The sequence below is a fragment of the Dendronephthya gigantea genome, unplaced genomic scaffold (genome assembly GCF_004324835.1).
Source record: "Dendronephthya gigantea isolate DGI-Jeju-01 unplaced genomic scaffold, DenGig_1.0 000096F, whole genome shotgun sequence".
Lineage (NCBI taxonomy): Eukaryota > Metazoa > Cnidaria > Anthozoa > Malacalcyonacea > Nephtheidae > Dendronephthya > Dendronephthya gigantea.
The window spans coordinates 814143-840100 of record NW_021163106.1 but is presented as its reverse complement, the minus strand read 5'-3'; the positions used below and the strand labels follow the sequence as shown (position 1 = coordinate 840100).

Genomic DNA, 25958 nt, shown 5'->3' with positions numbered 1-25958 from the left:
AAATTTTCTTCTTAAATATTCAACATGATGAATAAAATCATCTGAATCCCAAGAAAAAAATATAGTTTGATAGTTTTTATCATTTATAAATTTTGGTTATGTTTTCATTAATATGAAACTAAATGAAAAAAATTAACATGTAATACATAGGGCAAGGTATTCTCACACACAGGTACAATACTGTAGTTTTCAAACTAGAAATGCTAACCAAAAGTAGAATTCCAACCAAACATGTTAACTATTAAATTACTTCTCTTTAGAAAATACTATACACAGTACTTATTGCTATAATTCCTATGCCTGAGCACTATGCCAAATCCACAGATCTATGCATAGATATATCAGCTTCTTTAATTTTAAATAACTCCTATTACAATAAAGTCAATAAAATCCCACTTACAATAAAATCATTGCTGTCTTTGTAGTACTGTATATAACAAAGTAAAATTTTATTAAATTCCTGTGTGCGTAATCATGCATGTTTAAGAGAGGTTAAAGAACAATTAGATTTTTTCATAATTTAGTGTTAATGCTTTTGGGACACACTGTATGTAAATGATGATGATCTTGATTACAACAAATAAATGTTGGTGGATTATAGGGTATATTGATGACTATGTAATATATGTAAAATACCACAAAATTCATATTCACCAAGTTGCAGACATGCCAAATTTTTGTGCTAGCAAAAGGGAGAATGTTGTAAGTAACCTAAAGTAACTCAACCCCCTCTTACCCATGGGGGGGGGGGTTCATGAGAAGTTCCTGATTTTTTTTAATCTTAACACTCTAGATGGCTGAATTGTATCTCAAGTAATCAAAGCTATAGTAGGGCTTTATTTATACTGCAACAAAATCTTAATGCATGAGCTAGAAAATCTTATATTTCACACTTAGAAGTGTAGAACAGTGCCAGAAAACATTTAATACCTCTAAAATATTCCTGTGTCAATCTGTCAGCTTTTTTTATATTTGTATTATTTCTTATCCACATGAAATAATATATGTTCATCCACATAATATTATGTTTTTCTTCCAATATCCAATGAACATTGCAAAATTCAAAATTTGAAAATAAGCCGGAATTTGAGTAAAATATGCTCAAGAAACTGAGAGAATTCTACAAAACGTTCAAAATCGGGCCGAATTAAATTAAGCTAGCTACCTAAACAAGAGTCTCCAGCAGCAATTGGTTGAGATATTAGGATGGGAGTGGTGTAACAAAATCTGTTTCCTATACATAAATTGTTAAACCCAAAAAAGGGCAACTCAAATAAGGCATTGAACAAAAATTTCTCACCACATCATATGATGGCTGGAAGTCTTATGAATATATACATCTGGCATGGGTTTACTGGGCGAGGCGAACAGAGGGTTGGTATATTTATTTCTCTGGCTAACTGGAGCTTACTGGGCTACTGGGGGTGCAAAGGAGGGGTGCAAATTTTGGTATGAACTAAGATTTCGGAAAATTGCGAATGGAAACTAGTACCCAATTGCTATGGATAATTTGGCTCTTGGAAGTTCACAGGACAATGCATGTAAGGTTTTGATCGAGTAAAACCTTATCATCTTATTTTAAAAATCGTTCAAACAAATATATGCACATATTTTAAGATCCCTCACAACTGTCTCCCAACAATCACTATATTGCCAGCAGCTGGTAAAGCAGCTCCCCTGCAGACCATGGCATATTGAATTCATCTCCTGTATTTTTTAACTTATTCAGCTCACCAAACGATGTCTCCTTTATTCTTTTAACTTTAGTTGATCATGAAGTCAAGATTAGAATCCTTCACATCATTTTATAAACAAGGCCAAACCTCTTTTGCACATTTATTCCTTAATTTAGACAGATTTAGAAAATTCTTCTTGAATTTACTAATGAAATATATTCATGCTTGGCGGCAGAATCACCTGCAGTGAACCTGACACAAAAACACTAAAATTGTTCAAATCTTTATAGAAATATAACAATAAAATAAGGGCAATAGAGTGTTTCCACTACGAAAATCATGACTTCTCATTTAGCTAGTGATTGACGACATCAGACATTATTATAATCTTGAAATGGAACATGGAAAAAACTGCACATGACGTACGTACGGTAATTTTCTCACTAAATTTGTATAATTGTTTTCAACTAAACATTTTTGCGACCAAAATTCGGCGCGTGGCGCGTTTGATTCCAAATAGCAGTGAGCTGTTCACATGAGCAAGGCTAACCCGATCTTTCTGTACGACGGGTACACGATGCAATTTTTTCCAACATTCAATGCATTTCTACCTTTGAGAGCTGATCAGCTGATAGATTAGAAAAGAATAAGATGTATGTATATGAAAACATTGGTGAAGTGTGAAAAACACTGAAAAGTTTCGTAGTTCCCAAATTCGCATCTGTTGAATGTGGAATTGCATTATACAAGTTGCGAGAAAAATTGCATCGTTAACACAGTCATCACACATGCCCCCTCATCTATAAAGCCGCATTTACACTTGGGGCCTAGCCTGGACCAGATCTAGGACAAGTCCAGGTAATATGTGCCGCGTTCACACTGTCTTCCTTGTTTATGCATGATATCGGATAGCCAAAGTAATTAACAAAATACTTGGAAAAAGACCCAAAACACGCCGAAAAGTGGTAATACTATATGTATCCTATACAAATTAAGTTCAAAATTTGTCCGGACTAAGTAAAGCCTGGGCTAACGATTGGGCTAACCTGGCTCATTTGAACAGCTTACTGCCATTTGACAGTCAAACGCGCCACGCGGCGAACCTTTTTAACTTCCAAAAACTAAACAGGGACATATTGCAGGGATGCATGGTTAGGTGCATCTGTTAAACTAAAATACCCGTGTAGCAAACTGTATATAATTATAAAGTGTAAACATGATTTTTTGAGCAATTTGACGTACCCCCCCTTAACATGATGCCCTGAAGGCATGCAGTGGGACATTGCTCATCTTCGCAAAATCAGGAAAGGAATTCCATTAGCTTGCATACAGCTGAATAAGTTATACCTCTATACATCAGATGAGATAGCAAGAACCTAGGTAGGGCCAGGCCGGCAGTGTGACTCGAGACAAGGTTCACGCTACCGAACATCCGTGCAGGGATTTCCCATAATTATTATGCAATCTGTGGTCACGGCCTGGTTTCGTGTATTCGTGTGTTAATTAAACAACAATAAAAATTTCAATTAATTAAACCTTGTTTACACCTTCTAGACGTATTTATAACATAATTATTCCTACACCATTTTTTCATAAGGAATTATCTTATTTCTTTGTTCTCTACCGATTGATTTAAATATAACGACGCAGTCTTTTTTAGCAGGTACTCATGATTTTGTCATCAGTGTTGGCGTTTATCTGCAGTTAAAAAAAATTGGTATCACTTTGATGCAATCACTTTCAAAGGGTGCAATGGTGGAAAATTTTGGTTACTTCACAAGAAAATGAGGTTACACCCAAAGCTAGTATACATGGTGAAAGTTTTAACTTAACAATCGATAGGTATTTGCGAGGATGCATTAGTTTGCGGCCAATGGACTTTCCTCTTATGCTCCTGAAGGCTTGTTCTGACTTACTGTAATTTGCTGTTTTTTTATAAAAATTTTCTTGAGAGTAGTTATCTTGATTTTTTGCATCATTTTTTGAATTTATTATATCTAAGTATATTTCCCGGTTTATGATAATTATATAATGGAGCTTTCAACAACTGGTTTTTCCGGTTTATACCAATTATGCATGCTGCCCATGCAACAGTTTAGACATTGTTAACACATACCTCTAGCATTATCTCATTGAAACCAAGAATTTCGTGCAGTACTTTAATTATACTGCAGAAGCTTGGACGGTCTTCAGGATTTTCATTCCAACACATTGACATAAGATTGAAGCTGTAAATTTAATCATACAAGTGTGTGAATATAAACGCTAGTTTACAATACCATTGTTCTATATTTCAATAATTGCTAATATTCAGCATTTTCTTATGTAAAACAAGATGGCGGCTAGACCTAAGGGACTTTTTATTCATAAATATTTCACGAAAATTAGCTAAATGTCACAAAAATTTCTAGTAAGTTCATGTTTTTATCAATTTTTTTAACTGAATGTTACGTAAGAGGATTAGAGAAAGTAATTCATCGTCATCGTTGAAAAAGAAAAAGTGGAAGCCGTTCTTTCCCCCTTTTCTTTCATGCAATGCCTTTATTACTTGTACCTCTCCACAGGGCAATGAATTGGTGGCTGCATTCTCTTCTCACTCAACAAAAATAGGTAAAAATCGTTGATATGCACTCCGGGGTACGGATTACCTCCTACATGTAAAGGAACAGAGGATTAGCGATTCATAATAATTATATCCTTTGGTCTATATGTCGGCTTAATCACATTAATATGAGAGAAACCTGAAGAGATTATCATTTGCTCCTATAGCGACAGTTATTCTCAGTCAAATTCGTGAACATACAGCGAGAAACATTTACCTAAAATGCTAATCTGTAAATTTTGATTCATGTAAGACGGAAACAAAGGATCCTGCGTATTTCAGGGTTTATAAGGAATAATATATACGTACTTACCTAATGCAAAAATCTCCCAAAGTAAAATGCCATATGACCACCTAAATTTGGGCAAGAAATGTCGAGAAAAATAGACAATTCAAGATCTAAAAATGCAACGGCCGGGAAAACAGTGAACACTTTTTTTACCAGCGTAAAAAGATCCCATTTCCCGTTTTACCCCTTTTGGATCCTGTGTATAGGATCACAAAAAAATTTTCGCTTACACGTCAGACTTCTCTGTGAATATTGAATCTCTAATAGACTCGATAGCCAACCATTTCATTGGAACCATTCCCTACAAATAAAAGGCATGAAAATTTGCATTTTTGCAACAATGCAGTTGTCGGAAAGTGAGTTATCGTATGTCGAAAACTTTGCATGCACACTTCCTTTTGTAGCAATAAAACCATGCAGTTATATGAGCCCTTACGGCTTACCTATTTTTTTTATAAAGGCTATCTTACTTTTGCTTACAGATTTAGTGAAGAGGGAGGGCGAAGACGAATTTACTTATATTCCCCCCCAAATAATATTCTAGCTACGGCCCTGAAGTCAGGTAAAGCCGTGTTTCTAAACCCTTGTGTGTGCAGGGCGGTATATAAACGGTTTAATTTGGGGAAGATGTATTAATATACTCATGTTTAAATATCATAGAAACAACAGCGTACAAACGAAATCAGTCCGGCAAAACACAAAGGCTCTAGCTACAGCCCTGCATGTGTGTGTGTGTGTTTATAAGGCAAGGAAAGAACAGTTCTGGACAGGTTCGGGACTGCTTGACCGGACAGATTGATCCATATTTAGGGAGGAAAGAAAGATAAAACGTACTATATAAAGTAGAATGTTAAAACTCGTACCGTCGATTTCTTCAAGTAATGATGATATTTTTCAACATCTCTTGCCAATCCAAAGTCCCCAACCTTGGCTATGTAGTCATTACCGATTAGAATATTTCGTGCAGCAAGATCTCGATGAATGATCTTCAAAATATGCAGGGTTCGTCAAAAATTGAGAGAAAATAGAGTTTATAGGCCATGGTAATGTTGTAGATAAATGTTCTAAGCCAGCATATGCATATAAATTATCCAATCATAATTCCATATTCCCCCAATTTACTATTATTGACGTTACAGACACTCAATTCTGAAAACCTTCCCATGGCAGAAAAGTGACTTACAAGAATGACGTCATGCAAGTGATGTAGAATCCCGGGTTGTTTATTTCTAAACCAGCAATACTGGCTTTTATATTTCGCAGCAAATACTTAGAAGAAATCAGTGCAAGGAGTTCATTTTTAGCCAGAAAATCTATTTTTCAGCTTCAGGTAGTTATTCCAAAAAACCAATCAATATGGCCAGGCTTACGACGCAAGTAACTTTGAAAAAGAAACAGATCTGTCCGGCTTTTTTATGACTGACGTTCAATCAAAATAGCATGTCGTTCGCTGCATTTACGTTTAACTTGCTAGAACTTGCTAAAAAAAAAAAAGACCTTACACAAATTGAAATGCGATAACATCTATCGTGTGTTCGCAATCAGCGAAGATTTGAAGACTCACTCATGCGGACGATAGTTACCTTTCGCGAGATCAAAAATGCCATCCCTTTTGCAATTTGCAAAGCAAAATACATCAAATTTTTCGGACCAAAACCCTGCGAGAGATCGTCGACTAACCAATCCACCTCTAAGCTGTATTTGTCTCGGTTTTGTCTCAAGAATTCCCGAAGATTGCCGTTTGGACAGTACTCCATAATAATCCACAGGTTTGAACTTCTTCCTGTTGGGAAAAATGATCTCTGATTCTGGAATATTATATAAATATTATCATATAAAGCATGCACGTCAAAACAATACACCTATTTAGTCAACTATAGTCACCATTCAGTGGAATAGATAACTCAAAATTGAAAATTTATTCAAGGATGACAAGGCAAATTTGATTGCTAATAAAATTATTTTAATCCTGAATTCTGGAATAAGATCTTTAAGAATATAATGGTAATACAGGATTCGTTACCTTTCGTACAAGCGCCTAGTATATTCACGATGTTTTCGTGTTCACCAACATGAATTAAGATCTTTAGCTCAGCTTTTATATCAGCAACACTTGATTCAACATAATCCGCTGCAACAAAGAAAGTCGGGTTCAATCAAATATTATCGAAACAAGAAAAACTTAAACGAAACGAAAATTTCATCTTTTCCAGCTTTGATTTTCTACTGTGAAATCTATTGATTTTCAATTTGCAACTCAAACCTTTGACAGTCTTCACCGCAACATTAGTTATCTTCTTGCAACAGACGTAACTGTTTCTCCTCATCATGTGATTGAAGAAGAAAAACCTTGTTCTACCTTCCTTTTCTCGCAATATTTCCCTCGGGTGGAATGAGGATATGCCAGTTGCTTCTGCTAACCAAACAACCCCAAACTGTCCAGCACCAAGTTCACGAACTGATATAATACAAAATAACGCACAATGAAAATTATAGTATAGTCCAATTCATCGCAGTCTTTATCAACAATAATGTATACACTTACCAAACTTTACTCTTTCTCTTGGAAATTCCCATTCAGCAATAAAGGGCAGTCGTTGAATTTCGTTATGTAAATTCTCATTTTCATCAATCATCTCAATGAAATCTGGCAACGGTGGATACGAGAAAAGGTAAAACCCGCCATAGAGTTTTCTCCTTTTGCATAACACGAAACACAGGAATGTGAAAATGATTAACAATACAATGCCAACTGGAACCACGATTAAGGGGGTTGTTTTCTGGTTCGACGATTTTACGACTGTTTTAGTAGGTGCTAGGAAAATAAATCATAGTCAGGTCTTAGATTCTCATGTATTTGTCTGTATGTGCCACTATAACTTTCTATAACAGAGAGTAAACGTCTCACGTCGGTTCAGTTTTAATGAATTTCTAATCATCTAACTGTTGAAATTCTAATCATCGCTTGTTTTTTTACCAAACACGTTCACTTCCTCAGTTGCTTCACCAGCGGAATTTTCGGCTCTGCATTGATACGTCATTTTAGATTTTGGTAGAGTATCAAGTCGTAAGGAGGATGATTTCGCCTCAAGCTTCCATTTTTTTTCTTCACCAGTGCGAATCTGCGAGTGCCAAGTATAGTTTACTTTTGGAGGATTTATTTTCTCTTTGTTCATCAGAGTACAATTAATCAAGATTCCTTGCTTGAATACCATATCCTGCATTTTTTTAATCTTCGGTTTCACTGTAAGAAATTACAAATTAACAAATAAGCTAATTTCATGTTGCAAAAATATGACGTAAAACCGATTCGGCGAAATATTTTCCGAAATGATGATATTATTACAATTCGTATGTAATTTTTTCTTGCATGAAAATGATAATGATAGCATTACACTCGAATCGTTAAAATAATTATCATACATTACCATAAACTAGCAGCTGAAAAGATTTTGAGTCGTTTCCGTATTTGTTACTTGCGTTACACTTGTAGAAAAGATTGTTTTTAGGAAATTCAAGATCCTCTATTTTAAAGCCATTCGTTGTAATATTCGTATTTTTTTCGTCTTGTTCACAAATTTCTGAACTTGAACACATTTTTTCCCAGGTTATTTTATCTCTAGATTTCCACCAGTAAATATCAGAGGGTGGGTGGGACGACACGTTGTACAATAGTACGAAAGTCTCTCGTTCATTCTTATGGAAGACTGGGCGTAAATCCTTTATGCGAATATCTGGAGCCTTCGGAGCTATACAAAAGATGATGGTAGTGAATACGCTGCAGATATAACCCTAATGGCTTGTGTTTTTTCGATATATAAGAGATAGTCGTCATGGAAAAATTTGATAATTTTTACTTCGATCATAAGTTTTCTAAAATTCTATACTTTTTGATATATTTTGCCTGTCTCTTGCATGGTTTGTTACCAAATCAATAGTTTCTAAATATTTAGCTCAATTGACGCAAGCATTTTCTAACTAATATCTTTGCAAATATATATTGGACGCATTTCATCAAAAAGCTAATGATGCTGTATATGGATCTAATGGTTCAGATAGACATTCAATCCAAATACCGGTAAAACTGTGCAGGTAATTGCACTGAACTCGATCGACTTACGTAAATTTCGTGAAAAACTGATTTGTGACTTTAATATTTCATTTTAAAGGGCTTTTCAACTCACGTTAAGAAATATGAACACATGCAATACAGATCGAATGATTTATTCATTCAGAAAAGCTTGAATGCAAATTTTCGGTGCCTTTATGAATCGTAATTCCTTCGAATGTACCTCCATACTGATAAAGAAAACAATAATAGCATGTATTCTGTATCGAGTTAATTTCCTACTGAGAGACGGAACCGGATTCGCTATAACTATATGGGTACTTTTTAATCACGAATGTCCACGAAGGGTTTCCCAACGGTTTGTCTTGTTTATTTTAAGTATTAGGTATACCACATTTGATGCAAAATTTCTCAAGTTTAATATCCCGCCAAATGCTGAATTGTGGATCAATCGCCGTGATACGCACATTTTATTTATGTTAGTCCTTTCTTAACACGATAAAAACAGTTATTTGAAAAGCTATCATGTCAAATGAGTAACGTTATAGCTACGCTAAACATTGAAGTCAACAACCCCATACGTTTTTACACGAACATGCAGTAATAGTGCAACGTATGATACACTGCATGCGCATGGTATGAACGTAACGTTATATATAGCATGGTAAAATTTTTTTGACAAGAAATACGTGCATGCAGCAACCCCTCGCCTCGGTTAAACGAAATTAGTTAAAGAGTTTACCCTCGTGTTCGTTAAATACGACAGGTTTCTTATACCTTTTTCTGGAAGTTACGTTACTCATCTATAGTCAGTATTATGGTAAATTATTTTAATTATTAATTACCATGATATATAACATCAGACGTCTCATACATGCAACTTCCGAAGTTTTATGTTATGCCTGGCCTGGTTTTTGCTCGGAAATGTTTTATAAATGAATTTATACTGTCGTATATTACATAACACATTCAGATTTATAGTGAAATACATTTTAGAATATTAAAGTTGTGTTTACCACAAAAGAATAACTTTTTAATGCAGTGCCGGATGAAATATTATCAAGTGTAAAGTCTTCCGACTTCATTATATAAAGTAAATTTGGTGGAAAATTAGGTCTTTTTATTTGTTGAACCGTAAAAAGTTCTCACCAGATTCGACTTTCCCTCTAATTAATTAAAAATGCATATATTCCAACTTACGAAAGTTTATATAAATTTATAAACTTCATCAAAATTTTGCGAAATGACAGTTATTCATTGACGTTAGAAAATACAATTTTTTGTCTCGACCAATGAAGAACTTAGTAGTTCACACTGGCGCATGCGCATAACGTAGAAGACTGTCCATGGCGTGAAGTCCATTGCATAATTGCGGACGACTTTGATTTCGAATTTGCACATCGTGGGTGTAAATATCCGAGCGGAATTAGTACACTCGCACGGTGCTCCGCACCGGCTAGGGGAAAAATATATCGCTTCGAGATACAACATTCGTCGATAGAGGCAAACATTTATTTTCAAAAATTCGCCGTTGTTCAAAATTTGCCAGGCAAAAAATTTCCATAATTAATTAAAAGGAAATTTTTCTGAAATGAAGCTTATTTACACAATAAAACAGGGAAGCCTCGGGAAGCGCGCGAATGACCGACTTCTCAGTTAGCCTCCTGAGGCTAGAAGGAAACACAAATGACGAAGTAGCTATGTTTGCAATTCAAATTCACTGCCCAACTTTAACTTCTTCTGCGTCTTCAAATATGATAATTAATGTTAAATTGCTTTTGAGAATAGAGAATAATTAAACCTTACCTTTCACGGATATTTTCACGGACTTGTAGGTTATATAACGCACAGCATAACGACTTAATTCGCATTCATATGTCCCCGTGTCACTTTCTGATAATGAATTCAGGGGCAGTTTCCTGTCTTCGCGAATTACTTTGCTAGACCCGACTTTTCTCCATTTAAATCTATACTTGTTGGAGGCTTTTTCGACATGACATTCCAACTCAACACTGCCTCCAATACCATATACAGAGTAATCCGGCTTTTTCGTTATTTCTGGAACTGCGTAAGCCTTTGGTTCTAAAAACAGTGAAATATTTCATTATAACTGTAATATTTTTAAGTGACTCAAATTGCTTTTGTAACCACTTCTCATTAAACGTTAATTGACCGGCAGACACGTCATCAGTAAAATATACTAAATATTTAGCTTACAACATTTTCTAAAATTGGTGCTGTAACCAAAGCATTTTTCACTAATGCGCTGTAAAAACAGTAAACAATCTAAAGTTGATAATCTCATTCAGATTCATTAATTGGACCAATGTTTCATTGGTTAAAATGATTAAAACGTGATGAAAACAAACAATTTTTTTGGGTGTTTTCCCAGATAAATTTTTTAGCAATTTTAGACTAGTTGTTTTAATTCTATGTTTTTACACATTTTTACACTACTCAATGTAAGAGTGCTGATAAACTTTTCTATAATCATATACTTGTATGTTTGCATGGCGACAGTCGATAAGTAATTAAGCTTCTAGGTAGACCACTTAAATATTTAATACTGCAAAGCTTTCGGTCCGTAAACTTGGGCCTTCATCAGTGCAATTATACCTGCATACACATTCACACGTCACTTATTTAGCTAGCAGACATTGAAAAGAGCACGCCACGTACTATTGAGTGGCTTACCCTCTTGGGCGATAGTGTGATGTTTATATATTTTTTGTAATATTAATGTGTATTCAGGTAATTGCACTGATGAAGGCCCGCGTTAACGGACCGAAAGCTTTGCAGTGTTAAATACTTATGCGGTGTACCTGCAAGCTAAATTACTTAAGCTTTTCTATAGTTTTAATTTGGTTTAATCGGGCATGCACGTCGCAACATGGATAATTCTGCATTATTGGTTTCTTTTGAAATCGATTGTTTTTACGGTCTGTGAACTTGAATATATAAATATATGCCCCCCTCCCAATTATCGATCTTCTGGCGTCCCTGTAATTGGGAATTGGTCTACCTAAATTATTATTATTATTGGCTTTTCTTTCTATCAAAAAAAGGCCAACACAAAACGAAGCTATGAATGCCGATATGAATTATAGAATTGATGGCGAAATGAATATATTCAAACAGGCGGAAGTTTTATGCATTCATGTACCTTTCGTTACGTTTAGATGCATATAAAAATTAGGCTTCACCTGATAAAGTGTAGATTGCAAGGGATTTTGTACCACAAACATTACGTCCAGATGCCCTACATGTATACTCTTTGCCTTTGTTGCTACCAATGTCTTGCGTTATATTTGTCAGGTTGAAGACATTCTTGGAAACCAAGAATATTCTCTTATTGTCAACAGTCATTTCGTTGTTACCAAACCAGAGCGTAACATTGTGAATTGTGTTAACAGTACAATCGATCACCAACCATTCTCCAATCAAACGAATTTTGTAGTCAGGGAGGTCTTTCAAACATTTTATAGCTGAAATAGAAGTTTCAAAATTTTATTAATTAGTACAAACATTAGCCAGTTAACAGAGAAGTCATAATATGTTTATTGCTCAATTTCTTTTGACAAGAAAATAATTTAAGATGTATGCTCGGCGAGAGAAATTAAAAATAGCGAGGGAGAATTTACAAATTAGCTAATTTCATGTTGCGAGAATATGATGTGAAACCGCTGATCGATATTCGGTAAATTATGCATATGATGCATATTAAAGAGTTTTAGTTCGACGTATCCGCCAAACTGCAAACTGTCGTTTCACGTTAGAGGTTTGACATCGCCGTTGGTACAAATTTGATATTCGGTTTGTCATGTTTAAATCTGCATCATACGAACAGCTAGTTTCGCTGTTAAATTGCTTTTAGCTATTTGGAATGATTCATTTATCATTAATTTTATAGACCTGGAGTGAGGGGGATTCGGCGAAATATTTTCCGAAATGATGACAATATTACAATTCGCATGTAATCTTTTCTTGCATGAAAATGATAATAGCATTACACTCGAATCATTAAAATAATTATCATACATTACCATAGACCAGCAGTTGAAAAGATTTTGAGTCGCTTCCGTACATGTTACTTGCGTTACACTTGTAGAAAAGATTGTGTTTAGGAAATTCAAGATCCTCCATTTTAAAGCTATTCGTTGTAATGTTCGTATTTGTTTCGTGTCCTTCACAAATTCCTGCACTTGAACATTTCACCATATTTTCCCAGGTTATTTTATCTCTAGATTTCCACCAGGAAATATCAGAGGGTGGGTAGGACGACACGTTGTACAATAGTAAGAAAGGCTTTCCTTCTTCCTCACGAAAGACTGGGCGTAAATCCTTTATGCGAATATCTGGAGCCTGTGGACCTATACAAAAGATTTTGGTAGTTAATACGCTGCAGATATCACCGTTGTGGCTTGTGTTTTTTCGATAAAAGATAGTCGTCATGGAAAAATTTGATAATTTTCACTTCGATCATGAGTTTTCTAAAATTCTATACTTTTTGATATATTTCGCCTGTCTCTTGCATGGTTTGCTACTAAATCCATAGTTTCTAAATATTTAGCTCAATTGACGCAAGCATGTCCTAACTAATATCTTTGCAAATATACATTGGACGACGCATTTCATCAAAAAGCTAATGATGCTGTATATGGATCTAATGGTTCAAATAAACATTCAATCCAAATACCCACTCATACCGGTAAAACTGTGCAGGTAATTGCACTGGACTCGACTTACATAAATTTCGGAAAAACCGATTTGTGACTTTAATATTTCATTTACATGTCTTTTCAACCCACGTTAAGAAATATGAACACATGTAATACAGATCCAGTGATTTATTCATTCAGAAAAGCTTGAATGAAAATTTTCGGTGCCTTTATGAATCGTAATTCCTTCGAATGTACCTCCATATATACTGATAAAGAAAACAATAATTGCATGCCTGCTGCATCGAGTTAATTTCCTACTGAGAGGCGGAACCAGATTCGCTATACACGGGTAATTTTTAATCACAAATGTCCACGAAGGGTTTCCCAACGATTTGTCTTGTTTATTTTAAGCATTAGGTATACCACATTTGATGCAAAATTTCTCAAGTTTAATATCCCGCCAAATGTTGAATTGTGGATCAATCGCCGTGATACGCACATTTTATTTATGTTAGTCCTTTCTTAACACGATAAAAACGGTTATTTGAAAAGCTATCATGTCAAATGAGTAACGTTATAACTACGGCAAACATTGAAGTCAACAACCTCATACGTTTTTACAGGAACATGCAGTAATAGTGTAACGTATGATACATTGCATGTGTATGGTATGAACTTAACGTTATATATAGCATGGTAAAATTATTTTTTTACAAGAAATACATGCATGCAGCAACCCCTCGCCTCGGTTAAACGAAATTAGTTAAAGAGTTTTCCCTCGTGTTCGTTAAATACGACAGGTTTCTTACTTTTTCTGGAAGTTAAGTTGCTCATCTAGAGTCAGTTTTATGGTAAATTATTTTAATTATTAATTACCATGAAATATAACATGAGACGTCTCATACATGCAACTTCCGAAGTTTTATATGTTATGCCTGGCCTGATTTTTGCACGGGAATGTTTTGAGTTTTTTTAATTTTTGTCATTATGCAAACGAAGTTTATAAATGAATTCATATATTGTCGTATATTACATAACACATTCAGATTTATAGTGAAATACATTTCAGAGTTGTGTTTACCACAAAAGAATATTTTTTTAAAGCTGTGCTGGATGAAATGTTATCAAGATTAAAGTCTTACGACTTCATTATACACGATGACTTCGGTCGAAAATTTGGTCTTTATTTGTTAAACCGTGAAAAGTCCTCACCAGATTCGACTTTTCCTCTAATTAATTAAAAATGCATATATTCCATATTAATTTTACGAAAATATAAATTTCATAAAAATTTTGCGAAATGACAATTACTCATATTGACGTTTGAAAATACAATTTTTTGTATCGACCAATGAAGGGCTTAGTAGTTCACACGCATGCGCTTAACGTAGAAGACTGTCCATGGCGTGAGGTCCATTGCATAATGGCGGACGACTTTGATTTGGCATTTGCACATGGTGGGTGTAAATATCCGAGCGGAATTAGTACACTCGCACGGTGCTCCGCACCGGCTTGGGGAAAAAGATATCGCTTCGAGATATAACATTCGTCAATAGAGGCAAAACATTTATTTTCATAACTTCGCCGTTGTTCAAAATTTGCCAGGCAAAAAACTTCCATAATTAATTAAAAGGAAATTTTTCTGAGATGAAGCTTATCTATACACAACAAAACAGGGAAACCTCAGGAAGCGCGCGAATTACCGACGGCTCAGTCTGCTCCCTGCATGAGGCTATCTATAAAAGGAAACACAAATGACGAAGTAGCTATGTTTGCAATTGACCGTAACAAAAAAGATGGCGGCATGTACATTTTATCAGAATGCATTGCGGGCATTAATAATGATTGACTGAAAAAAGATGGCGAGAAAATCTTCTAATGACATCAAATTTTAACACAGCGAAGAAAATAACTTCCTGTTTTATGCGTGTCCTTTAAAAGACGTCAGTTCGCCTTTTTAAAAGATTTCCGACCGCAATGCAATTTGGTAAAATGTACCCCCGCCATCTTTTTTGTTATGGTCAATTCAATTGAGTAATCTGAAAATTATCAAATTTTAATAATTCGAATTTTGATAATTATCAAATTTTTGTTCCAAATATTAGAATAAAGGCCTATAATATAAAACCACCTCAATCACTGCCCAACTTTAACTTCTTCTGTGTCTTCAAATAATATGATAATTAATGTTAAATTGCTTTTGAGAATAGAGAATAATTAAACCTTACCTTTCACAGATATTTTCACGGACTTGTAGGTTATATAACGCACAGCAAAACGACTTAATTCGCATTCATATGTCCCCGTGTCACTTTCTGATAATGATTTCAGGCTCAGTTTCGTATCTTCGGTAATTATTTTGCTAGACCCGACTTTTCTCCATTTAAATCTATACTTGTTGGAGGCTTTTTCAACATGACATTCCAATTTAACACTGCCTCCAATATCATATACAGAGTTATCCGGGTTTTTCTTTATTACTGGAACCGCGTAAGCCTTTGGTTCTAAAAACGGTAAAATATTTTTATTATGCATGATCATAATATTTTTAAGGGACTAAAATTATTTTTTTGTAACCGCTTCTCATTAAACGCTAATTGACCGGGACACGTCATCAGAAAAATGTACAAAATATTTAGCTTAATAGAAATACATGCATGCAGCAACCCCTTGCCATTTGAAACGAAGCAAAATATTTCCTGAGCCATAGCCAGACCTAACCTTCAATATTTTAAAATGAGCTAAATGTTAAGCCGATAACTGATATTTAAAATTTTTCGGAAACAAACACTGTCGTATTAAAAGGTGAAGTTAAATCACCCGTTTTCCTGCTGCATTACGTTGCATGAAGTTATAGACTTTCACAGTGAGAGTTAATACTTCACTATAGCTAAACCTTAATTCAAAACATTAAAACAACACAAGTATAATATAAATGACCAAGCAGTTAACGTCGATTGTTTTCGATATTGAATTCAGCAGTGATTGGAGTCGACTCTACAAAACTTAAAGTGAATTTAAACAAAACTCTGAAACGCTTTAAGAAACTCTGTGGAGTTAAAATGATGATGTATAAATTGTAAAGCCTTAAATAGTTTTAATGTCTTCGCAAAACCTAGCAAGACGACATACTGTAGCAAGATCATAAAACATATTCGTAAAGGAGGCACGAAATGAACATCGAAATTAACAAAGTAGACAGCAACCATTTCATGTATATATAATTTTATGTGATTCGACATGCATTTCATATTGTGTTTCAAAACATTTTTTTAGAAAAATTGTTTGCAAAATGACAGTTAAATTGCTGACGTTTTTCACTGAAACACAAAACGTTTCGTCTTAGCCAATCAGCAAGTTGCTAATTTGCTGTCTTAACCACAGGTAGCCCGCTATAGGATTTCATTTTAGTTAAGTATTAAATAAATTCTATGCAAAACGACATGAAGTGTCACCTTCCTTCATTCACTACTGACATATTATCGCAGGCGCCAATTCGTGCGGTGCAGTGTACCTTTATGTATATATTAATATAAGGTTGGCAACTCTTTGTCGTTTTTTCACATTTACGAATTACATACACAAACTTACACATAAAAATACTTGTATTTAAACACAAAAATATACGCAAAAAACTAAATCTATGTGGGAACTGACTCTTCTAAAACATTTCCGAAACATTTGTTTGTCTTTAAAGCCATTGCAAATATGTGAAATTTACGAAAATACAAACACCTTTTGGTTGAATTTTTTGAAAAGCCGTCGGGATCCCATCACCCTGCCCTACGTCACAGCAAACACGCAATATGATTGGCTTAGCTTTGAATTTGAAATTTGTTTACGTTAACGGGACTCAACCAGCCAATCATATTGCGTGTTTGCTGTGACGTAGGGCAGGGTGATGGGATCCCGACGGCTTTTCAAAAAATTCAACCAAAAAGTGTTTGTATTTTCGTAAATTTAACATATTTGCAATGGCTTTAAAGACAAACAAATGTTTCGGAAATGTTTTAGAAGAGTCAGTTCCCACATAGATTTAGTTTTTTGCGTATATTTTTGTGTTTAAATACAAGTATTTTTATGTGTAAGTTTGTGTATGTAATTCGTAAATGTGAAAAAACGACAAAGAGTTGCCAACCTTATATTAATATATACATAAAGGTACACTGCACCGCACGAATTGGCGCCTGCGATAATATGTCAGTAGTGAATGAAGGAAGGTGACACTTCATGTCGTTTTGCATAGAATTTATTTAATATTTAACTAAAATCAAATCCAATAGCGGGCTACCTGTGTCTTAACTCGTTCAAATTTTGCGCGTGCACATGAGTACCATAACAATTGAGCTTCCATGGTTCGTGACATAGAATTTGGGCAACTCTGGATTCCGCTTTAAGTTCTGTCACAATTCCCAGGTGTAATTAAAATCCCAGCGGAATTAGTACCCTCGCAGGGCGCGGGGATAATTGGTACTGTAACTAAAGCATTTTTCACTGATGCGCTGTAAAAAGAGTAAAAAATCTAAAGTTGATTAACTCTTGCAGATTCATTAATTGGACCAATGCTTCATTGGTTAAAACCATTAAAACGTCGTTAAAACAATCAATTTATTTCGGTTGTTTTCCATATAAATTTTAAGAATATTTGAATAGTTTTTTTAATACTCTGTTTTTACACATTTCAACACTACTCAATATAAGTATACTGATAAACTTTTCTATAGTTTTAATTTGGTGTAATCGGGTATGGACGACTTGCACTTAAGACTAATGTTTGATCGAAGGAATAGGAAAAAAATAAATCACCACGGTTAAAAAGAGCGTACTTGAATTAGTGGAAATGCAAAGTTTTGCTGTGAAATTTTGATAATTACCGAAAATATAGCCTTGCAAAGTTAGCATAATTTGTATATTTTTAGCTATTTGTGTATTACGTGCGAAAATGTGCAACTAAATTAGTTACACACTTCCGGCCGTAATACAAAAGTATACAAAATTCGACAACTTTGCATGGCTATATTTTCCGTATTTAACAAAATTTTCTTTCCATGAAAACAAGGCCAACACAAAACCAAGCTGTGAATTGCCGATGTGAATCATAGAATTGATGCATGGCGAAATCAATATATTGAAACAGGCTTTCGTTCTAGGCATGGAAGTTACCTTGGTTACATTTAGCTACTTATAAGAATCACGCTTCACCTGTCAAAAGGTAGATTCCAAGTGATTTGGTACCACAAATATTTCGTCCACAAGCCCGACAGGTGTACTCTTTACCGCTCTTGCTTTGCATATCTTGCGTTAGATTTGTCAAGTTGAAGACATTCTTGGAAACCAAGAATACTCTCTTGTTGTCAACAGTCACATTCTTGTTACCAAACCACAGCGTAACATCATCAATTGTGTTAACAGTACAATCGATCACCAACCATTCTCCAATCAAACGAATTTTGTAGTCAGGGAGGTCTTTCAAACATTTTATAGCTGGAATAGAAGCCGCAAAATTTTATTATTTAGTACAAACATTAGACAGTTTATATAGATAGATGTCATAACCTATAAACAGACTCATGGATGGGAAATGAGAGTTTGGTAGCAAATGTTAGCCTTTCAGCCACCGATTCTTGAAATATCGTTGCACAGACCGATGTTAATCACGAATTTACTTCCACACTTTACTTTTGTTATACCAACAATAGGCTAGTATAATCTGCACTTTTATAGTATCTGACTTCGACTGTCTCTTAGGCCTGTTTCAAACGTCGCATTTTCCAATTAAGAAATAGAAAACATTTTCCGTGTTTCTATACAGTTATAGAAACACGCGTGGAAGTTTGGGAGAACGAGAAATAATCAGTGGGTTTTTCCACGTTATTTCGAGTTCTCCCAAACTCCCACAAGTGTTTCTATTACTGTATAGAAACACAGGAAAAAATGTTTTCTATTTCTCTTATAATATAACTCAATAAAAAGATTTTGTACAAATATTATAATTCGATTCAATTACAAATTCTCATTACATCGCTTCGCTTGTCAAGTTCGGCGGGAAAATTCTCGTGTTTCTATACAGTTATAGAAACACGCTTCTCGACCAATCAGCACGCGCGTACTATAAATGTTATATTATAATTCCCATTAGATTCGACACTAAAACATTAATCCAACCGTCATTTCAAATGTCGCATTTCGCATGCATGTGTTGAATTAAAATATTTCAGCCTCTATTCCTTATATGATCAGCGACAGTCCGCTTGCGCATAAATAAAAAAATCATGTTTCTAGAAATCTTTTCTTGCTATTATTTTCCTCATAATTATTATTAACTGGTTCACATGCAGTAAGCCAGCCTTGGGATTCTTCGTTTTGTTGGTGTACTGCGCAACGATTAGAAACAGACGCGGTAAGCAAATGTATTTTGTGAGCTTTCATGCACACGTAATACAAGACAATTGTTCTGGTTCATTTTTTTGTCCAGGCCACGGCCATATTTCCATACGAGTGCCTTTCAATATCATAACATGCATGACGTTCTTTGCCTTTCTCTTCAAGCGAATTGAATTCGACACATGCAAAATGCGACCTCTGAAGCCACGTCGCACCCAGCTCGCATAATGCGACCGGACCGGAACAGTCGAATTTAGCATCACGGTCGACCGCAGTTAAAGGGAGCGAATTCAATTGTTTCAGATGTCGTATCTCATATGCAGATAATTCAAACAATTGCATTCGACACATGAAAAAATATGACGTTAGAAACAAGCCTTACTATACTCCTCAAACAAGCTTCGAGCCTCAGCCCTGCATGCTTAATATAATTGTCATAATATAAATTATAGGGGTTAATCATGTTTACCACTTAAATTACATATAATGTAAAATCAAATGTAAACTCAATTCGCATTTCTTTTCGCAACATCTTTTTCTAATCCTTATCGGTTAATTAATATATTGATTTTCGCGCTATTGTGGAGTCGAGCTGTATTGAGCTTCAATTTGCTTTAAGAATTTCTTGGTTTTCCGCATTACTGTGAATACTTTTGGCGTTGTGCTTTCAAAGCGTATCCGTGTTTGGCTTGACATACCCTTAAGAGTATTGACAATTGCATGGAAATTTACTTCGTTACAATCTAAAAAGCCTAAATATTGAAAGTTTCCAATCAGACAGGTTTTTCTGAAAATTCTTAAAATAGCCATAAATTAATAAACCGCCTTCGATTTGACATGTCTTTTTATTCACATGTCTTCTCAACGCCTGTTAGAAAAATATTATCACACCACGTTTTTAAGTTATTTGTTCATTTGTAAAAAATATGCTAGACAAAAACACTTCTCGACGTTTCGACCAGAGGGCCTTCTTCAGGAGAGTTAGTATGAAAATAAATAGGCGAGAACAGATGTTTGGTATGGGGGCAAAACATGTACAGTAATAAAAATGGGCCAATAGAAGCCAAAAATTGAAAACAAATTGGAATACATTACGTTGCCAAAGAGACGCCTGATTGTGGGCTAAGAATAACCCGCAATAAGGGACGCCATATCAGCAACGGAAATATATTACAGCAAGCCTTGACGTACAGTCCTATCCAGAATAAAACTTAATAATTATAGTTCATTAATATTGTCTTCGGCAAGACTTACCTCGGCGTTGATCAACAATCCTATATACCGAAATAGCGACAGAAGTGTTTTATTAAGTGTCGGTCTTATACATGCAGTGACAGTTGACGTATTGTGCGTGCGACAAGGGCGGATTCATATAATTTAGAATTTCTTTCAGACTAATACTTTATAATTAAGACGGAAAATGCAATGTCGTTCTTGTGAATACATTTTAACAATAATGATATTATAGTTATAGTGTCAAATGCGGTATAACAACTGCCTAAAATAGACAAAAACACTTCTCGACCTGTTAGGCTTGTTTCTTTATTTCAGGTTCTGTATTATATCAAATGCATGCAAGTCTTATACTTAGTGAATTGGTTATAAGGATTAAGGACATTATTTTTTGGATAGATGATGACTTTTTTAATGAGCCCAAAGACTGGAGCAACATCGTACACAGCAAAATCACCCATGGTACGAGGTTAGGACTGAAAAAGGCTTTTAGGCATAAACGCCGAGAAAGGCCTGAAATTTTGAAATCGTGCCTCGCGAAATTATTTTAGATTATACGAAGTAGTAATATACATTAATAAAATAACGCAAGTGTTTCCTATATATAGTATTATACAATTACAATGGTTCCCGTGTGTGGATGGCCTGATCCAAACACAGGCTTCGAGCAATCAAAACACGCGTTTATACATGTTATTTCATAATAATTTTTCATTTACGGATTCGCTACGAAGCATTTGTATATAAGAATGCAAATGTCGAGAAGAAGTGAAATTGTCATGTCAGTTCCCATTTAAAAATTTTTAAACAACTATAATGAAAACTGTATGACAGACATTTTTAACAAAGACAATAGAATAGCCACGGAAATTTGACTCAAATATAGTTATACTTGAGGGTTTACCAAAAATGCATTAATAATAACAATTGTTAAATTTAAAAGCCAACGATAGCTTGTATATAGAATCCTTTGTAGGTGTGATATAATAGATCATTTACTTGTACTTGCTAATCGGGAACTGTCATGAAGTGGCGTAGCCAGCCTGACGATTTAGTCATGCCATGCAAATTTTATGTGATTATAATTATTCATTTCTTAGAAATTCATTGTTTTCACAGTCAATGAACACCAAAATGTTAACGTAGCATGACCAAATTGTCGGGTTGGCTGCGCTATTGGTAACGGTTATAAAGGCATTCAATTACAAATACCCTATATTTTTTAATGCCTTTCAAATAATTTAATCCATAAAATAAATAGTATACTGGTTCTAGTGTATAATAATTATCATACGATTTCATACACAAAAATATATGTTAGGGTTTAACCGCGCGATCTTGAATTGTTAAATTGTACTTACATTTCGAACAATTGCTTGTTTTAGTTTCTGGAAACAATCCAAAAAGAAGCAGAAGGGTGAAAGTTGAATATCCTGCAGATTTCATTGCTTGATACGCTACAGAAATCAGTAATATAACATTTAGTCGTAGTGCAAGAGCCTGAAATTAAAACGATGTTAAAACAATGCTGGAAAACTACAACGATAATTAATTGTACCCAATGGTCCAATTTGTTCGCGTCTCTTATTTTAACGATGACAATGTGACATGTCCTTCTATTTTTATCTCTATGTGCCTCCATTGTTTTTACTGATATTAGTTTTTAAAAAAAGGTGAAAAGACTTAAGTCACGCATTTTCACTTAAAAACTGAATAGGCAGAATAACTTCCCACGCAAGCACACTTCGTGTGGATGACGCACCAAATTATAATACAATGCCTGTGTTATACATTTGCACCTGCTTCACTGAAGCTTGGTCACGCACATCTGGTGACCGTTAGATATATGAAATACTAGGGGAATAATAAACATCTATGAGCGTCTATTTGAAAGTCGAACTATATTTATCCTTCCAGCTATCTTTAAAATTATATATTAAACGAATGGATGGCGAAAATTGTCTTATTCAGTGATTTAAGATTACATTTACTAATAAAGATTAGAAAATATAAAACAATTGAGATGCGATTTCGTCCAAAATATGGGCATCACAGGAGCTTGAATGAGAACGTCTTTAAACACAACTAACATAAAGTTGAGCTTCAAAACACCAATATATTATAGAAAGATAGATTGTATAACTATAGATCTTCTTTACTTTTTATGTCCAGTTATACTCCTGTATTGTGTGTGGCGTGTGATGTGGACTTTTTCTTTTTAAATTAAAACAGGCGTGAGCTATGGTTTAAACTATATACACATGTTAAAACTGAAATATATAGCTCGTATGATAGTTTGAAGCTTGACCGTAATGGTGACCTCATTATTTTGCTTGGTCGTGTTTGATTTCTTGCATGTTTGGCAAAAATTTCACTTTGCATAAGCGTGGACAAATGTTGCCAATGAATTATCTGAACTATGAAAATATTGTAACGATATAAAAATAGCTGTTTTTCGCGTCTCCATGGTTTAGTTGAGCAAGTCAAGTCAGCGCGAAAACTATAATGAGCAGATCGACTTTATGCCATGATATTGGTCCGATTCCCTGCGAAAATTATACATGTGCGCCGCAGGTATAATCGATGCATGTTCTTTGTTAGTGCTAGTTTAAAGTTTACAAATATTATCAAAAATTAAACATTTAACACTTACTATAGATAAATTATGGCACGATTATGGGCTTGTTCGCCTTCAAATATCGCAATAATATTAGACAGAATAAGGAGATTAGAGAAGCGGTCCACGAACAGGGATAGTGTAGGGACCTTAAGATACATGCACCAAATCTACGACGCGGATGAGAAGTAGTACTGCCTTCATTTCCAATGAACAATTATTGTAGACTCCTTTAGGTAAACAAAGTCTGAGCTGTAGTTAGTTAAACTTATAATTAAAACTGGGTTTCTAAAGATCTATACACACGATCCAATTTTGTTGGATCCAATTCACTTCTGATGGATATATTACAGTCTGTTGTCTTGTAATGTGTACGAGCAGCAAATCCACCGAAGCCAATGCAGTACTGCTTTATCAATAACCGAGTATATTTCATACGTCAGAAGTGAATTGGATCCAACGAAATCAACTTATCTATCCAATAGCAATAACATCTAACATGTGAAAGAGACGTGTGGGGCGGGTTGTTCAAAAGCCAGTTAGCTTAACTCTGGCTTCAAGCACATCTTTACGTCGATTTTTTAAGTCACTTGTTTACAAAGTTTAATATCTTTTTTCATAAATATTTTCTGTAACGATAGCCGAAAGTCATATTTTCTAAAGTTTTAAAACGGACTGTGGTTCAGAAGCATTAAAGTTAAAATTTAACCCAGGGTTAGCGCTAACCTAGTTTTGAACAACTGGCCAAAATAGGTTAAACTGATCGTGATTTTTTAACACACTTACTTTGAACGGACTTTTTTGATCAAATTCAGAGCGCCCAAGTTTAAATTTTGTAGTTAACGTCTTGTAATTTTATATAAATACTTGTCGATCCGCCGAGTGGAATTTCAAGTACACTGTCTGTGTAATGTATATATCCAGATATGGCCAGCAAAATTGCGCATTAAAAATACATGTAATACATACCTTCATCACATGTATGGATATGTTATTATATATATACAAACATTTTCACATTTGGATATATTGAAAGGCCATAAAATATATCATTTCGTAGATTTGAGTTTTAACATATATTATTATATTATTCTGTTTGGAGTTGATATAGAGGTCATTCATTATTCATGTCATGTTAATTCTGGTGCAGTAATTTATTTTAGAATTTTTAGACATTGTCTCAAAGCAAGCGTGCTATGCCAATTAAACTTATCGTTTGAATTCAAACTGGCGATTGTTATTTATTAATTGAGGTAGATTCTACATTGCCACATTTTCTAAAGTGATCAGTATAGACCATGCAGACAGATCGAATATACTGATTAATTAGCCATGCACTCAACAATATAACCAGCAGCTTAATTCTTCGGTTATTAAAGAGAACTGAGAAGCACGTTTTTCTGTTATTACAATTTTTTTATCAGTAGCGAGGCCAGCTTGACGATTAATTTGATGTTTATTGACCTAGGCTATACCTTCTCCGCAAACGCTAGGGAGCATTTCGGGTGATTTGGAAAAATGCGTGCTTCTTTCCGCAAAATAACACAGCCGGCCAAATTTGCCTTGAAAAGGGCCTGCGTAGGATGTGGTTTATTGACTGTAAAAACAATAAATTTCTAAAAAGTGAATAATTATAATGATGCAAAATTTACATAGTGAACGAAAATGTCAAACTGGCTACGATGATCTTTATTGTAAATTATGCGAGAAAGACCCAATTTTTATACCAGATAATGAGGCAAATAATCGTAGACTTACATAGGCTCTCGATCCATGCATCATATAGTATAAAAGCACTGCAGGGGTGTGTTTGAGCTCGCCGGTACTACACGTTAATGCTCCCCCAGCTGTCAATTAGCAGATATTGATAATGTCGAGATGCATATGTTATGTAATTCAGATATATTTTCTCGGGAATTCGGTTTTATCCCGTATATAAGTTTCTGAATTAATTGAAGTAATTTCTTCGTTTTTGCCCTAATATTTCATCGTATTTTGCTACCTCCAGTTCATTTAATGACATGGTTATTTACATTTGGCGTTAACTCCGGCGTGCCGCACACGTGCCAATCTTCAATATAAAGCTTCTGAACATAAACAATATACAGTTCATACTCATTTAATTTAGATGCCTTGTGAACCTAAATGTTGTTCGATCGCGACATTCAGAAGCACATATCGTACTTTAAAAAGTATAGAAGTTCAATTGTTCAAAATTGTAAATAAACCGCATGATACGTTCACTTTGTCTTACACTTTGAAATTCGTGTATATTATATTAAATCTTCAATCCTGTGCAAATTAACTGCGACGTGTCAACGCGCCCATAAAGCCCGGCGCACACTAGAGCTTGCTTCTCAGCCAAATGTCATTCGTGGCAGCGTGCTTAAGCAGGAAGCTCCAGTGTGCGGTGAAGTTTTTTGAGTT

General features: G+C 34.7%; 1 protein-coding gene across 2 annotated transcripts in view; it reads right to left on the bottom strand.

The window, feature by feature from the left end:
* Positions 1-3217: 3217 nt before the first annotated feature.
* LOC114534004 (fibroblast growth factor receptor 3-like) overlaps positions 3218-25958 on the bottom strand; it is a 29681-nt gene continuing 6940 nt past the window's right edge. Inside the window, exons 1-19 of one of the 2 annotated variants that reach the window (XM_028555644.1) lie at positions 24318-24389; positions 22276-22371; positions 18500-18781; positions 15526-15801; positions 12680-13006; positions 11840-12121; positions 10443-10718; positions 7996-8316; positions 7545-7811; positions 7113-7382; positions 6831-7025; positions 6591-6698; positions 6151-6350; positions 5431-5553; positions 4798-4868; positions 4592-4632; positions 4231-4327; positions 3793-3904; positions 3218-3374 (exon numbers count right to left, since the gene is read on the bottom strand). In XM_028555644.1, coding sequence (XP_028411445.1) covers positions 3333-3374; positions 3793-3904; positions 4231-4327; positions 4592-4632; positions 4798-4868; positions 5431-5553; positions 6151-6350; positions 6591-6698; positions 6831-7025; positions 7113-7382; positions 7545-7811; positions 7996-8316; positions 10443-10718; positions 11840-12121; positions 12680-13006; positions 15526-15801; positions 18500-18781; positions 22276-22360 — 3375 coding nt within the window. In that variant the 5' untranslated portion in view covers positions 22361-22371; positions 24318-24389 and the 3' untranslated portion in view covers positions 3218-3332. Of the gene's footprint in view, positions 3375-3792; positions 3905-4230; positions 4328-4591; positions 4633-4797; positions 4869-5430; positions 5554-6150; positions 6351-6590; positions 6699-6830; positions 7026-7112; positions 7383-7544; positions 7812-7995; positions 8317-10442; positions 10719-11839; positions 12122-12679; positions 13007-15525; positions 15802-18499; positions 18782-22275; positions 22372-24317; positions 24390-25958 lie in introns of those variants that run through there. The other variant, XM_028555643.1, reaches the window with a different exon arrangement.